The following is a 16,779-nucleotide window of genomic DNA, read 5'->3' on the forward strand; positions in this document are numbered from 1 at the left end:
GAAAAAGAAAAGCAAGAAAGAGTGTGACATAAGAGAACCACACGCCCTTTAATAAGCAGCAGAGCAGACAGAGGTGAGTGAGGCACAAGAGAACAACCCCTTTACATAGGTATGGTCAGCCAATGAAAATAAAGGGCGGGGCTTCAAGCCCCCTTCTGAAATGTCCTCTCTCACTATAAGACTCGCCGAGTGTTGCAGCGCGCTGCAACGCGAGGCGAGACCTAAACACTTTCAAAAAGAAAGGCATCTCAGAAAGTCTGGTTGAAGAGACCAGTATGTCAGAGAGCGCCAACCTCTGGGAGAAGAACTCAGTTTTAGTTTTGAAACTATTCCATTTGACCCGCAACACTCTGATCTCAAATCAATGGTTCCTAGACACTAGATTCACAGGGCGTTAATTCTCCCTTTCCAGGGGTGACATAGAATTCATTGCAGGTGAAGACACCGATAAATATGATTTGAGGATGGGGTACAAATTCAAAAGTGACCAACAGGGAGCAAGAATGCACAGAGTGACATGTTTCACCCAAGACTTGAAACCTTTGCTATGTCTCCCCACACTGATCTTTGATGATCCACACTCACTCTGCCCTTCTCACACTCTCTTCCCTTACTGCCCCCATAAACACCCCCCCACACTTCACCATATTCATCCCCACATCACTCAGCCTCTCTCCCTGATTACACTCAGTGAACCCTCAACTCCACCACTTGCACCTTCTCCGCCGTCTGCACTGATGCTGTAGCTGACACCACAACCACTCCAATGAAACATCCACCGTCAACTCCACCACTTGCACCTTCTCCGCCGTCTGCACTGATGCCGTAGCTGACACCACGACCACTCCAATGAAACATCCCCCTCAACTCCACCACTTGCGCCTTCTCCGCCATCTGCACTGATGCCGTAGCTGACACCACGACCACTCCAATGAAACATCCCCCCTCAACTCCACCACTTGCACCTTCTCCGCCGTCTGCACTGATGCCGTAGCTGACACCACGACCACTCCAATGAAACATCCACCCTCAACTCCACCACTTGCACCTTCTCCGCCGTCTGCACTGATGCCGTAGCTGACACCACGACCACTCCAATGAAACATCCCCCCTCAACTCCACCACTTGCACCTTCTCCGCCGTCTGCACTGATGCCGTAGCTGACACCACAACCACTCCAATAAAACATCCCCCCTCAACTCCACCACTTGCACCTTCTCCGCCGTCTGCACTGATGCCGTAGCTGACACCACGACCACTCCAATGAAACATCCCCCCTCAACTCCACCACTTGCACCTTCTCCGCCGTCTGCACTGATGCCGTAGCTGACACCACGACCACTCCAATGAAACATCCACCGTCAACTCCACCACTTGCACCTTCTCCGCCGTCTGCACTGATGCCGTAGCTGACACCACGACCACTCCAATAAAACATCCCCCCTCAACTCCACCACTTGCACCCTCTCCGCTGTCTGCCCTGATGCTGTAGCTGACACCACGACCACTCCAATGAAACCTCAACTCCACCACTTGGAACAGGTCAAAGCTAGTAACAACCCCCTCTACCTATTTCCATTACATTATAAGATCCAACTGCAAACTAGGAAGAATCCTCAAAGTACTTTGAAACTAAAGTGAAATTGATTGAATAAGCGCTGTTAATCAATTCTAATTCCTGATGTCCTTCACATCTAACCTGGGCTTCAATTGGAATTCCATAGAGCATATTATCAAGCCCACTATCGCTGTTTTAGCGGCAGTTTTCTGCCGCTAAAGCGGCAAGAATTTTATCGCCTGTCTTGATAATATGCCGCTCAGTTTCCCTCAATTCATCAGAAGCACATAATAAGCGGGGGAGGGGTCACCGCTGCAGTCCAGAGTAGACGAAGGAGCCATTTTGCCTCTTATTCCTCGCGCTGCTGCTCTGAAGGAGCCCTTTGAGAAGGATTAAGCGCGGGTATCTTGTCTTGTTCAATGTTCTTGATTTATAGCGTCTTAAAGCCCCCCTTTTGTGCCGAATGAAGGAACAATCCATAGCTCTTAGGGTTTGAGGTACAAACAAAAGCCGTCGCTGTCTCGAAGGAGATGTTGATGGTTTTCCGGAGATGGGGTGTGATTGTGCTGCTAGCTTTCTTGAAGATGTGGTGTGGGCAGGGGACTTCCAGGGATCCGGAGTAGATGGTGATCATGATCTTGATGATGTTGTCTTTGTTGATGTTGGTCCAGGAGAGCAGGCGGTTGGTGCGTGTGGTGGTCGTGGGAGCAGGGGCCTTAGTGATTGCAGGGGTGGTGACGGCGTCAAAGCTGTTGTGGATGTCTGCGATCTTGCGGTGGAAGAAGGTGGCCAGCGAGGTGCACAGGTCTTCTGAAGGTGGGATGTCGTTGGTGTTGGAGCTGGGGTTGGAGAGTTCTTTCATGATGTTGAAGAGCTCTTTGCTGTTTTGTGTGTTGTTGTCTAGGCGGTCTTTTGAAGGAGGTCCTTTTGGCGGATCTGATGAGGTGGTGGTGTCTGCGGGTGGTGTTCTTGTGGGGCTGTGTAACTCTCTGGTGTTCGTTCACAGATCCAGTTTTTTTCGAGTTTTCGGCAGGTTCACTTGGAGGCCTGGAGGTCTTCGGTGAACCAGCTGGCTTTCTTGCTGGTGTGGGTGTTTGAGGGCTTCTGGAGTGGGGCGAGGATGTTGGCGCAGTAGTTGATCCACTGTCAGGCTACGGGCTGCGGCGTCGGGTCGGTCGGGTCTGCGGGTGGGTTCTGGGAGAGGGTGGTGGTTAGCTGGTCCTTGGTGATCTTGCCCCAGCTGCGGCGAGGCATCTGCTGGGTGCGGTGGTGTGTGGTGGGTTTCCGGAAGGTGAAGTAGATGCAGCGGTGGTCGGTCCAGTGGAGTTCGGTGGTGCGGTCGAAAAAGACATGGGAGCTTGCTGAGAAGATGGGGTCAAGCATGTGGTCGGCGGAGTGGGTGGGTGTTGGGACGAGTTGTCTAAGTCCGAGGTTTGTGAGGTTGTCGATCAGGGTGGAAGAGTTGGAGTCGTTGTTCTCGAGGTGGAAGTTCAGGTCCCCGAGGAGGATGTAGTCCCTGGAGGCAAGGGCGTGTGTGCTGATGAAGTCGGCGATGGAGTCGCTGAACTGAGGCTGGGGTCCAGGGGGTCTGTAGACGAGGGTACCTCTGAGTGTGGTGTGCGGCAGTGTTGAGGGTGTCTTCGGTGTATGTCGAGATTTTGAGAGTGTTCCTGTGGGATGATGGCAATTCCTCCTCCTACTCCGTTGGTGCGGTCCTTGCGGGTGATCTTGTAGCTATCCGGGATGGCTATGGCGATGTCGGGTGTCGAGGAGGTGTTCAGCCAGGTCTTCATCAGGAAGGCAACGTCTGGGACGTTGGTGTCGAGTAGGTCCCAGATTCCAACTGCGTGTTTGCGGGCGGTGCAGGTGTTGAGCAGGATGCATCTGAGGAAGTTGGGTTCTTCGGTAGGTGGGTTGGCGGGCCGTATGCTGGTGAAGCTGCAGATTCGGCAGGAGAAGGGTCCTTGGGTGCGCTTCGGGCGGCCAGACAGCAGGTGCCTGATCGTCCGGCGTTGAGTGCGTGGAGGGCGCTGGAGTTGTAGCGGAGTCGGGCGTCGTGGTGTTTGCGAGGGCCAGGGGTTCTAGTGTTGGGCGCGGTCCAGGCGCAGATGGGCACAGAAGGGCTTGCCAGCGGCGGGCCTTCGGCATGCCAGCAGCGCGCCTCCTGCGCGTCGCCGCTGTGTGGCCGCTGCACGGGCTCCATATGAGGGGAAGTGGGAGAGAGGAGCAGCTGGGAGGCGGGGCGGCGAATGGGAGTGCAGGGGGCGGGGCCGCAGGGACGAAGCAGAGGGAAAAACAGGCAAGGGGCACCAAATTGGCGAAAAGAATAATCAAAATAGGCACAGAGGGAGTAGAGAGTAAGTTGGGCACAGAAAAAACAGTGGGGAACAGAATTAGGCAGAGCAAGCGGGCGGTGAGGCAGGCAGGGAACAGCAATTAGGCACAAGAAGAGGCAATATGGGCACGGAGTGAACAATTAGGCACACAACAAATTTAAGGCAATACAGGCAATACAATGCGGGTACGGGCGGCGAGGCAGGGACAGTCAGGTGGAGCCGTGCAGCAGCGTGTGGAGCGAACTGCCTGCGAGCAGGGTCAGAGGCCGCTTGAGGGAGCTCAAAGACCGGCAGCCTCCACTTTGAGGGAACAGTTGGTGATCTGGAGGGTCTAGGAACCCTGGAGGAGCCGGTTGAGGGAGCTTGAGACCCGCAGCCTCCACTTTGAGGGAACAGTTGGTGATCTGGAGGTCTCTGCAGCCCTGGAAGGGCCGGTTGAGGGAGCTTGAGACCCGCAGCCTCCACTTTGAGGGAACAGTTGGTGATCTGGAGGGTCTCTGCAGCCCTGGAAGGGCCGGTTGAGGGAGCTTGAGACCCGCAGCCTCCACTTTGAGGGAACAGTTGGTGATCTGGAGGGTCTCTGCAGCCCTGGAAGGGCCGGTTGAGGGAGCTTGAGACCCGCAGCCTCCGCTTTGAGGGAACAGTTGCTGATCTGGAGGGCCTCTACAGCCCCGAAAGGTGTGGCTGAGGGAGCTCTTAAAGGGGCTGAAAGACAACGGAAATAATACAATCCAAGCCCTGAAGAAGACCACTGCTATCAAATTCTAAGCAGAGCCGAAACCTGTGAACATCTTGAAATATGTGAAGAATAGTGGAAGTGGAAGCATTAGACCTATGGTATCTGTAGGGGGCGTCGTGACTCTAGTCAGGTACACTGCCGCCAGGAGCCTCACGGTGCCATGTGAGAGGCCTCACAAAGGCCACTGGTGGGAAGTGGGGTACAGCGCGCAGGGCCCAGTGTGGGAGATCTCGGTTTTACGTATGTGTGTATCATGTTTGTGTTGTGCACGTGCTGCAGGTGGAGTGGGATGGGGAAATGGAGGACAGCGCAGCTTTAAAGTGAAGCGACACGAGATGTGCTGAAGGGAGAGTAATGCAAAACCAACAGTTGATGGACAGAATGCAGAACAATGTCATACATTCACCCCAGTACAGAGATCTGGGCCGAAATGCATCGTTTTTTTGCACTACACACCACCCCAGTTCAGACATGAGAGTAAACAGCGCCTCTCCTGCAGTGGGCTCTGGGCCGAGGCCCGGCTATGAAATAAAGGCCAACTGCGCCATCTTCAGGCCTACCCGTAGTACTGCAGTCTCGCCTTGCACCCGCACAGCACGTGTGCCACACACAGAGCCATGTATGTAGGGGACTCTGGTCACCGACAAGAATCACGGGGTGAGTCCGCACTAGTTTTAAGAGCGCCTGAACAGGATCCTGTCTGAGTTTTATCAAGACTTACACACGACAGTGAGAAATCTACCCTGCCACCAGAGGGTGTGAGGAAGTGCGATACAGCTCTGGCAGGAAAATGAAACCATAATATGTACTTTGATGTAAAAAAGATTAATGGAATAATGGATCAGAAACCAAGGGAAGCCCCTTCCACTGGCCTTTCTTTCCTAAAGGTAGATACCTAATCCCCAGCAGAAGTTGACATACACAGGTAGAAAAAATGAAGTTGTAATGAACAGCACAGCTCGGTGTTTCAGTGGTAATCTTAATTCTTGGCAGGGACAACTTCATGTCTTTTGGGTAGGTATCCCTAGAGGCGGTGCCTCTATGAGGCATGAAGGGCTGGGGCACAGTCAGTCACACATCAGACAGAGTCTGACCTGCAGAAGTTAACTTGTGACGGGCTGTGTTCCGACCCTGAGGGCAGGTCTGTCACCGGCTTGCCTGGTATGTGGCCTCTTAAGCCCCAGGCCATGCTCCGTGGTGGGCATTGTCCAACCAGGGGGGGAAGAGCATGGGCTGAACATCCAATGGGTGTGTTTCTTTTATGTCACGTGGCCTGTCTTTCCCGCTTCTTTTGTGTAGAAGGTTTTTTGTGGTTGAATTTTAATTGATTGGATTCTCCCTGTTTTCCTTTTCCTAATTTTGCAGCTAAAAAGCAAGATGGCGCAGTCGCCATGGAAATGCAGCCCCTCAAGAGTGCGGAGGGGGGCGAGCTGGAGGAGCGCGAGCGAAAGAAGGCGAGCGTCCCCAAAAAGGAGAAGTCTGTGCTGCAGGGGAAGCTGACCAAGCTGGCTGTGCAGATCGGCAAAGCAGGTAAGGGGAGGCGGGGCCCACTCTCCGTAATCAGAACCGACCAATCCAAGATGTCTGCCCTTGTGTCAATATCCGGTTACTGACCAACCCAAGATGTCTGCCCTTGTGTCAATATCCGGTTACTGACCGACCCAAGATGTCTGCCCTTGTGTCAGTATTCGGTTACTGACCTACCCAAGATGTCTGCCCTTGTGTCAATATCCGGTTACTGACCACCCCAAGATGTCTGCCCTTGTGTCAGTATCTGGTTACTGACCAACCCAAGATGTCTGCCCTTGTGTCAGTATTCGGTTACTGATGTGTCAGTATCCAGTTACTGACCAACCAAGATGTCTGCCCTTGTGTCAGTATCCGGTTACTGACCAACTCAAGATGTCTGCCCTTGTGTCAGTATCCGGTTACTGACCGACCCAAGATGTCTGCCCTTGTGTCAGTATCCGGTTACTGACCAACCCAAGATGTCTGCCCTTGTGCCAGTATCAAGTTACTGACCAACCCAAGATGTCTGCCCTTGTGTCATTATCCGGTTACTGACCAACCCAAGATGTCTGCCCTTGTGCCAGTATCCGGTTACTGACCAACTCAAGATGTCTGCCCATGTGTCAGTAACCAACCCAAGATGTTAGCATCCGGTTACTGACCAACCCAAAATGTCTGCCCTTGTGTCCTATCTAGTGCAGTATGGCACTCTGATTCCTCTGTAGAGTGGAGAGCAGGTGGGTGGAGCATGGGCGTGGGAGCGCCTCAATACCCTCTTGGGCAATTAGTGCGCTATACAAATCAATATAACATATAATAAAATAACATAGAGTAATATGTCTTTGAGGCAGAGAGCGAGTGTTCTTGCATGAGTAACACGTGTGCGGTGTAGGGAAGTAGTGCCTTGGCTGTGACTACATTTGTTTGATGGAGAGAGGGGTAGAGTTCATACAGTAGTGATAGATCCTTGGGGTGTAGACGTTATCGCACTTGGGAAGGGTGGATAGTGCTCTCTGTGGCTCTCAAGTTGGAGAATTATTTCACTATTTTGAAGAGTTCCTTTGTGTGGTTGGCTGTGGTGTTGATGCGGGTGGTGAGGGCTGCTTTCTAGGCTCCTTTGATGTGCTGCTGGTATTTACTGAGGACTATTTTGTGAGCTGCACAGTCGGCGGGGTTCGTGATGGTGCACCATCGTATCTCCATCCATCCTACATACATCCAGGGGCCTCTGCGATCTAGGGTTGAGGGCGGGGGGTTAAAGGTTGAAGGTTGAAATTGTTGTCGGTGTTGGTGATCTTGCAGTGGAAGTAGTCTAAGAGGGTGTGGCTAAGGTCACGGGGCCTCCCTGGCGGATCTATGGGACTTTTTGTCCCATAGATTTGTGCATGCACTAGAAACCCACAGCACGTGCTCGCAATCAGACCTGGCACAGGTCTCAGCAGAGGTTCAATGCTCAGGACAGAGAGATGCAATATCTAGGTGCATTACAACACACTGGGTCCTTTGCGATGAGTGTTACTTCGGGCGAAAGACACAGCCACACAAAATATATTTTCATTTAGACAAAATGCACCTTGCATCTACAGCTCTTACTGGGCCCGATTCACAGAACTAACTTAAGACAAAATCCTAAACTTACTACCATTTTGGTATTCACAGAAGGCACTTACTCATTTTGGTATTCACAGAAGGCACTTACTCGTTTTGGTATTCAAAGAAGGCACTTACTCATTTTGGTATTCACAGAAGGCACTTACTCATTTTGGTATTCACAGAAGGCACTTACTCATTTTGGTATTCACAGAAGGCCCTTACTCATTTCGGTATTCACAGAAGTTAGGACTCCTAACTTAACTACTCCTAAACTGAGAAAAATCCTAACTTTAAGACTTTCGGTATTCACGGAAGGGATTCAGGAGTCCTAAAGTTAGGATTCCTAACTTCTGTGAATACCGAAATGAGTAAATACCTTCTGTGGATACCAAAATGAGTAAGTGCCTTCTGTGAATACCGAAGTGAGTAAGTACTTTCTGTGAATACCAAAATGGTAGTAAGTTTAGGATTTTGTCTTAAGTTAGTTCTGTGAATCCGTCCCACTGTGCTGACTTAAGTTATTATACCACACTCTAAACATGAGAGCCCACGTCAGCCCTGCCACAATTTTAATATGTGATAATCAGGTTACACTCAGATATCTGACCCGGGTGCATTCTCAAACTGAGCTATATGAAGACCATTCATGGAGGAGGGAGATGGTTTTCTGTAGCGCTTCATAGGAGGAAGACTAGCTCTAAGCACTGCGAGAATGGGTGTACTTTAGCTTGCACCTTGCTGAGGGGGATTCTCTCGCCTTCATATGCAGCACCTTCGACATTTGTTGTGAGTGGCAGGGAGGGATGAACAACCAACCTCATCAGGATAAGACTTATAAATCCTGCTTTTTAGAGCAACTATTGAAATAAATATGGCTATGATACTCCTTACAAGCTGATTAACAACTACGCAGTAGGTGCTTTCCTTACACATCTTATTGAGACTTATTTTACCTTCCTCGGAAGGGTGAGCATGGGGATGTTAGCCAGGATTTTAACCGGTGAGTTGCAGTTTCTATATGGACCTCTGCAGCAGGTGCATTAACCCACTGTGTGACTTTATTGACCAATAGGTACAGAAAGAGCAATAAAGGGATGGGCAACATGTGTCTCCGGGGTAAGACTTGTGGCAGACTCTGCATTTGTAGTACTGGCTTGGCTGTTTGTTCCTCCTTGTTATGCCCTTTGTACACTGCTCTCTCCTAGTTTCTTCACTCACTCTGTCCTTGTGGCTACAGGTCTGGTCATGTCGGCCATCACGGTGATCATCCTGGTGCTGTACTTCGTGATCGAGACCTTCGTGGTGGATGGGCAAGTCTGGCTGGCGAAGTGTACCCCTGTCTACGTGCAGTACTTTGTCAAGTTCTTCATCATCGGGGTCACTGTGCTGGTGGTGGCTGTGCCCGAGGGTCTGCCCCTGGCTGTCACCATCTCTCTGGCTTACTCGGTGAAGGTGAGTGGATGCCGGCGCGAGCGCAGGTGCGAGCGCGAGTGCAAGCGCGAGTCATCAGTGAAAGATGAACTGGCTGTTTGAAGCTGCTTGTCCACCTTTCACAAACAGGTGGACACCCGGCCTCCATTTTAAAGGAGGCGGAGCTTGCTGCAGGCTAATGTAGTGTGTGACTGCAGCCACCTGTATGGGAAATACCAGAGAGGTCCCTGGGACACCCTTTCCTTCTTGAAGTGGTGCCCTCTTGGTGCACCACCTCTGTATGGCACACAGTCAGCGCACCTGAGTCTCTTTACCTCTGTGCCGCCATCTATAATATTATTATTACTATTATTATTGAAATTTGTTAATCCCGCGGCTTCCCCCGACGGGGGTGTCCCGGCACTGGAGACAGCAGAACAGAAAAGACCACAAGAGGGCTAGAGGTTGGAAAACAGCCATGTCTTCAAGCTGCGCCTGAACAGAGGTTCCGATTCGATAAGCCGGAGACTTAGTGGTAGACTGTTCCAGAGCTTGGCCGTGACCGCTGCAAAAGCTCTACCCCCTTTTTCTGGAGCATTGGAAACGGAGGGGGTGGGGAGCAGCACGCGGAGGTGGTTGGATCTAAGAGTTCGAGATGAGTGCACCAGCTTCAGCCTTCGTCTGAGATACCCTGGTCCCCTGCCGTTCAGTGCCCTGAAGGATAAGACCAGGGCTTTAAACTGGATGCGGGAGGATACAGGGAGCCAGTGGAGTTTCTTTAGATGCGGGGTTATTGAACGGCGGTAGGGGATGTTGCAAATCAGCCTAGCGGCCGCGTTCTGTACGATCTGCAACCGGTAGATAAGATCGGCTGGAGCTCCCACGTATAGGCTGTTGGAATAGTCCAGGTGGGACGTGATGAGGGCACGGATGATCGTCCTCCGAGAATCCATGGGGAGATAAGGAAAGATTTTTTTAATCATACGCAATTTGCGAAAGCATGCGGAGGTGACTTTGTTGATTTGGGCCTTACACGACAGCTTGTTGTCAATTAGAAAGCACAAATACAGCGCGTGCAGAGAGTCCCTCATTTGCATTAGGACATCCCTCAGGCCAACGAGGCCACGCCCTCTTCCGCTCTCAATGGAACATATTTAGCATAGGCACAATCTTAAATTGGGAAGGATCCGCCCAAGCGTTTGCTGCCTCTTCTACTAAAACCTATGAAGAGAACCAATGATTACAATTTGCTTGAAAATTAACAAAAACACAGAAACATCAAATAGGTGTTGGGGGGGCTTGTAAATGCGTCCCCCATAATATTCAGGGGCTGGATACTTTACTCACCTAACATTACCATCAGAATATCAGAGCGAAGAGCAGGCCGCGGCGCTTTTTGAACATTCATTACAAGCTTGAAATGCCGGATGTACGACCGTTGTTAGTGGTCGCAAATGGGAAATGGGACCGTTTACGACCGCTAAACAGGATGTACTAAACCTATTTTGCGAGTCATTAACCTGTTACCGATTCGCAAAATAGGTTTTGCGAGTCACTATTAAGAAGGGCCGTGGGAAGGGCGTCCCTTTGTAATAGTGAATCGCACAGGGATGTAAGATTGTTTTGCAACTACAAATGTACTCACAAAACAATTGCATTTACTACCTATTTCAAATTGGTTGTAAGCCAGTTGCAACAGGGAAGGGGTCCCTAGGGACACCTTCCCCTTTGTGATTATCAGCTAACATGTTTTTAAGAGCAGGCAGTGATCCCACGGGCCACTGCCTGCTCTTAAAAAATGAAACTGAAACATTTTGTTTCTATTTTTGAAATGCATCCTGGTTTCCTTTAGGAAAAACAGGATGCATTTTTAAAAAAAACTGCTTTATTGAAAAAGCAGTCACAGACATGGTGGTCTGATGACCGCAGCAGGCCACCGTCCCTCTGAGTGTCAGCCATTTCCATTGGGTCGCAAAATGCAACCGGCCTCATGAATATTAACGAGGAAGGTCCTTTGCGACCCATTTGGGAATTGCAAACAGTGTCTCAGACACTGTGGCACATTAGTGTTTGTGATTCGCAATTTGCAAGTCGCAAAACAATGCAAATTCCAAACGCTGATTATCATACATCTGGCCCACAATGTAAAGCAGGGTGCGCAGTGCAACCCTGCTGCACTGCACACAGTTTGCAAGTAGAACCGCGGCCTCTAGGTGGTGCAGAAACTGCTGGGCGGATGCCTACAGCCCTGCTGCCTACACCCGCCTCTGCTCATCTCATTGATACTACTTTACATTTTGATATCTCCGTTTTGGACCCGGCCTCGTGGCGTGGTCCTCCCTGACCCGCAGTGACCCCTCCTGACCCGTGCAAACCCCAATGACCCTGATTCACCAGAACCATTCCCCCCATGAACCACATCCCCGACACTGGGTTTCCCCGTCCTCACCCTCCATCTTCCTGGTACCCGAGGCCGATGCCCATGTCCCTGCACCTAAGATGGCCGCCCCGGCCCCAGCCCGACCTCGGCCCTAGACGCGCCATACCCAGCTGGGGGCTAGAGAGCTCCCCGTGAGCGAGAGAGGGAGGAGTAGCCCGATCACACCTTCCACCTCCCCTCGAGAGATGAGTTTCGATCGCCCCTCCGGCCTCCCTGAAGGCCGGCTCCAAGCCTGCTGTGTGTCTAGGATCCCTCCAGACCCAACTTGAAACCATGCTTGCAAAAAATAGAGACAACCGTCCAGACAGGATAAAATCTCTGTCAAAGGAGGAAACTCTGGCACTAATCCGAACATATGAACCACTGAACCACATGGAAGAGGAAAGAATTGAAACAGTACCACTCGACTACAACAGAACATCGAGAAAGAAGGATAGAGCATCTAACCCTCACAATTTACAACACATACAGCTAACAACAACTGAATCCGAAAATATGGACCTTAGTAACAAAGAAAATCCTCTGACATGTCTTCTACTCAATTGTCGGTCGGCTACCAAACATGCATCGGACTTAGCGGACCTCATCATTAACAAGGACATTGCTCTGGCAGTCCTCACAGAAACATGGCTTACGGAATCTTCATCCCCAACCTTGGACCTCTTAGTACCACCTCAGTATAACATCTTGAGACTGGATAGACCTAAAAAGGTAGGGGGAGGTATAGCTTGCATTTATCGATCAGATATTGAGGTCAAACAAATTCAAGCAGACCCTCTAGAAGCAAGCGAATACCTGGGTCTTAATATAAAATATACTAACAATCAAAGATGCAACATGCATACGTTTTACCACCCACCAGGGGATAACGCAAAGTTCACAGAGGAGTTAATGGAGATCATAACGGCCAACTCTAACAGCGAAACCAAAAACATATTTCTAGGCGATTTCAACTTACACTGGGAGGACGACAATGATAAACTGGTCAACACGCTTAAAGATTTCCTCGTCGAACTAAACCTCACCCAAGCGTGCACACAACCCACACACTCGAAAGGAGCGACATTAGACTGGATTATTTCAAGGAACAAAGATACAACTATCCTCTCCATAACCCCATGCGACTGGTCTGACCATCATGCTATAATATTTGGGATACCCATAGTGGAAAAAGGCAGGACCAGACAACCCTTCCAGTCCAAAAAATGGATGCGGGACACAAAAAAAGCAAATATGGAGCTATTGGTTGAAAGCTGTGAAAGGGACATAAAGCCACCGAACAACATGAATAATGTCAATGAGCTGACAGATCATTACATAACTGCGGTGGAAAATATCGTCAATCACACCATGCCATTAAAACTGAAAAGAGTCACGGAGAAGACAAAAAATCCATGGTTTAATGAGACACTAAATGAAGAAAGGCGCAAATTGAGGATGGCCGAAAGAAAATGGAGACAACACCCTTCATCCCCTGAGCTGAAAGCCCTCAGAATAATCAGAAGCCAATATAACAAAAAGATCATCAATTCAAAAAAGGAGTTCATAAGATCTGAACTAGACAATGCCAAAAACAGGCCACGAAAACTCTTTGAAATACTAAAGCAACAATCGAACAAATTAGCCAAAACCGGTCAAGAGAACACAAAAACATCCCTAAACTGCGATGACTTTTCCACATTTTTCACAGAGAAGGCTAAATCGCTAGAAGCAGAGCTCAAAAACGCCGTGGCGAACCTTCCCATCGAACGACTGCATTCGAACGATACCGTCTCTTCAACGGAGTGTACTAATGCAAAAAACAAGGCAAGCTGGGATACATTCGAACTGTACGACCAGCACATGATCGCCAAGACGCTCTCAGAAATCAAACCAAACAATCACTATCAAGACCCACTTCCGGCAAAGTGCTTAAGAGAAATCAACCACGTTTTAGTTCCAATATGGACCGAAATAATAAATGCTTCTCTATCACAAGGGATCCTCCCTGACTGCCTAAAAACAGGTCAAGTCGCACCCATAATCAAAAAACCCTCAGCGGACACCTCAGATCCAAACAACTTTCGCCCAGTGACCGATATCCCTGTACTAGCCAAGTTAATTGAGAAATGCGTCCAGAACCAACTCAGCCAACACATCACCAAGTTCTCCTTGCTTGACGAATGCCAGTCAGGATTCAGAACAGGACATAGCACGGAAACAGCGATTCTCCATATTGTTGATGATGCGATACAAGCACTTGACCAAAATCAAGCATGCCTACTGATTCTCCTTGACCTGTCGTCGGCGTTTGACATGGTAAACCACGAAGCACTACTGACCAGGCTGCAGGACAGGATGGGATTGTCGGGAATTGTACTGAACTGGTTCAACTCCTTTTTACAAAACAGAACACAGCGATTCCGGGTCAACGAATCTATCTCATCTCCATGCCCTATCTCAATAGGAGTCCCTCAAGGATCGACGTTATCCCCAGATCTGTTTAACCTATACGTCGAACCACTTACAGAAATTCTCCAAAAATCACAGATATCATATCACATGTATGCGGATGACACGCAGATATACATAAAGATCGCATCCCTAAAAGACATTGAACTAATGAACGAGACATTAAAAATGGCACTACAATGGCTAACTAATAATCATCTGAAACTAAATGCTCACAAAACAGAGTTCCTACTAATCTCACCACCAAGGAGCCAGGCGGAAATAAAGGAATGGACGAAACTCGTGACTGCGCTCAACTGCACCCCAACCCTAGTCAACTCAGCTAAATCGCTTGGAATCACTCTAGACGAGAATCTGGACATGAAAGCCCACATTAACTCAATGGCTAAAAATGCCCGCTTCCACCTGAACTACTTAAGAAAACTGAAACCATTCATCTCAGAGCCGGATCTCAAACTGGCAATCCAATCCTTGGTTATCTCTAGGATTGAATATGGCTGCACCACCTTAGCTGGCCTACCTAAAACGTCCACAGCCCCACTAAAAGCCTGCCTCAACGCCGCGGCAAGACTTATCACCGGATCTAGGAAATATGATCATATATCCCCACACTTGAAAGCTTTACACTGGCTACCTTACGAAGCCAGAATCCAAATGAAGATAGCATGTATCACACATAAAGTGCTCCACTACAACACCCCAGGATACCTAGCCAAGAAAATTCAGCTGTCTGGAGGTAACCGACCAGCTAGAAGCGCTGAGGAGTTGCTATTACGACCAGCCATCTTCAGAAAGAAAAAAACCTATGACAGAGCATTCTCAGGAGCTGCCCCCAGAATCTGGAACTCACTCCCTCCAACCATTCGGAAGATCAAAAATGTGGCAACATTCAAGCGGGAAGTGAAGAGCCTTCTGATTAACAAATACAATAAATAGAGAAGAACATTGATCACTGCCCTGAACTATTGCTGCTTTACTTCAGAACATTTATGACATCAGGAAGGCGAAGAATAATCAGTATTATAAAGATTTGCTAATTCTAGGATATGAAACGGTCCATAAATTTGTCTCTAAACGTTATCTTTAAATGACCTTATAACCTCATCCCTCAGGGACTTATAACTATCTACCTCACCTATGTGTATATACTTTGCTTTTGATACAATTGGAGCTGCAACTCACTTTTATCAACAATGGCACATGTGTCAAGAATGATTGCATTTCATCTACCTCATATCTGTGATTCTTTTTAACTGTTAATATATATGTTATGCTTTCACCCACTCTATGTTAAGCGCTCTGATACCCACGGGTCTTGTTCGCGCTATACAAAACTCTATAATAAATAAATAAATAAATGAAAGGGGCCACCTAGGAGGAACCCCCAACAACCGGCCCCCAGGTGCTAAGACCTCCGCCTGCAAGGACTCCGGACATCAAAGGGGAGCAGTCCTATATAAAGGGTTGCTCTGGGATGATAAAGTTAGTTGTATCCTGGAACTACGAGAGCCCTGTTGACGTCGTCGCGGCTCCTCCCTGGCAGAGAAGGACTTCTGCACGAAATCATCTGAGCCCTGCTGACCTCGTCGCGGCTCCTACCCGGCGGAGTAGGACTTCTGCCCGAATCCATCTGAGCCCTGCTGACATCGTCGCGGCTCCCTTGCAACCTTGAGAACTCCTGAGCCCTGCTGATTCGATCGCGGCTCCCTAAAGACCATAAGAACTGCCTCATCCTTGCTCGAGCACTGCTGATTCGATCGCGGCTCAGAGACTATCCTGGTCCGGCTGGACCCAAGATCTACCCGTATCCCCCGGCTCGAGGATTGAGAGCTGTGCGCCGGATACGCACCCGCATTGACTTTGAACCTTAAGACTGTCCCGCTACCCTAACCCCTAAGAGACTCTTTGAGCCGTTGCTCTGCTTGTACATAAGAATCTGCGGATCATAAAGATCCATCTTGCTTGAGATATAAAGAATACGTTCTCTTGAACCCTACGGTGTGGTGTCCCTTTGTCGTGTGGTGCTAGCTCAGCGCGTGCGATCCTAGATTCGAGATCCTCTCCCTGAGGGATCTCCCGCCAGTGGTCGCCATGTTCCTCGGAGAGGTGGGTCACAGGGTGGTCAGGTTCATATTCTGGCCTCCGCGGGGATCGCCCCTTCTAACACTCCGGGACACTTTCGAGTAGCCGTGCGCTGTATAAATTAGATATAACATGACATAACATATGCTACGTGCCTAGTCCAGGTAATGCTGTTTCTCTCTTCCTCTGTTTAAAGCAGCCTGAAGCTGCCATGGTAGCGGCCTGGCACTAGTGGGGGGCAGATTGTTTCTTAGAAAAGAACAACTTTTGATATACGCCTTTTTTTAAAGTCCGCTGCAAACTGAAATTTAGTTAAAAAAAGCACAAATTGCTCTCCACAGGCAGGTGATAGAAAAGGGCGTTTTTGTTCCCAAACACATGGAACCGCCTGTGGTCCGGCCGTTCATGCCTCCGTGGACTGCAGAACAGAGTCCAGGGGGGTGGGCTAAAAACTGCAGCTCTTTTTATATATCAAAATGTTACTGATGTTCTTGTGCTACAAAATAATCCAAAAAAGGGAAAAAGGAAGCAAAAATCAATACACCATGCAGTCTTTAACAGCTGGCGATTAAGAGTGTTATAGATTTATAAACCATGGGTGTTACCAAAGCAGTACCCAGCCCACCCACAGAACAAGACATCCACCCACAGTACAAGACAT

General features: G+C 49.4%; 1 protein-coding gene across 1 annotated transcript in view; it reads left to right on the plus strand.

Annotated features, from left to right (window-relative positions):
* ATP2B3 (ATPase plasma membrane Ca2+ transporting 3) overlaps positions 1–16,779 on the plus strand; it is a 633,319-nt gene that overhangs the window by 450,037 nt on the left and 166,503 nt on the right. The window contains exons 9-10 of the mRNA XM_078664571.1: positions 5,999–6,163; positions 8,973–9,187. Coding sequence (XP_078520697.1) covers positions 5,999–6,163; positions 8,973–9,187 — 380 coding nt within the window. The remainder of the gene's footprint in view (positions 1–5,998; positions 6,164–8,972; positions 9,188–16,779) is intronic.

Source organism: Lissotriton helveticus, chromosome 10 (assembly GCF_964261635.1).
Source record: "Lissotriton helveticus chromosome 10, aLisHel1.1, whole genome shotgun sequence".
NCBI lineage: Eukaryota > Metazoa > Chordata > Amphibia > Caudata > Salamandridae > Lissotriton > Lissotriton helveticus.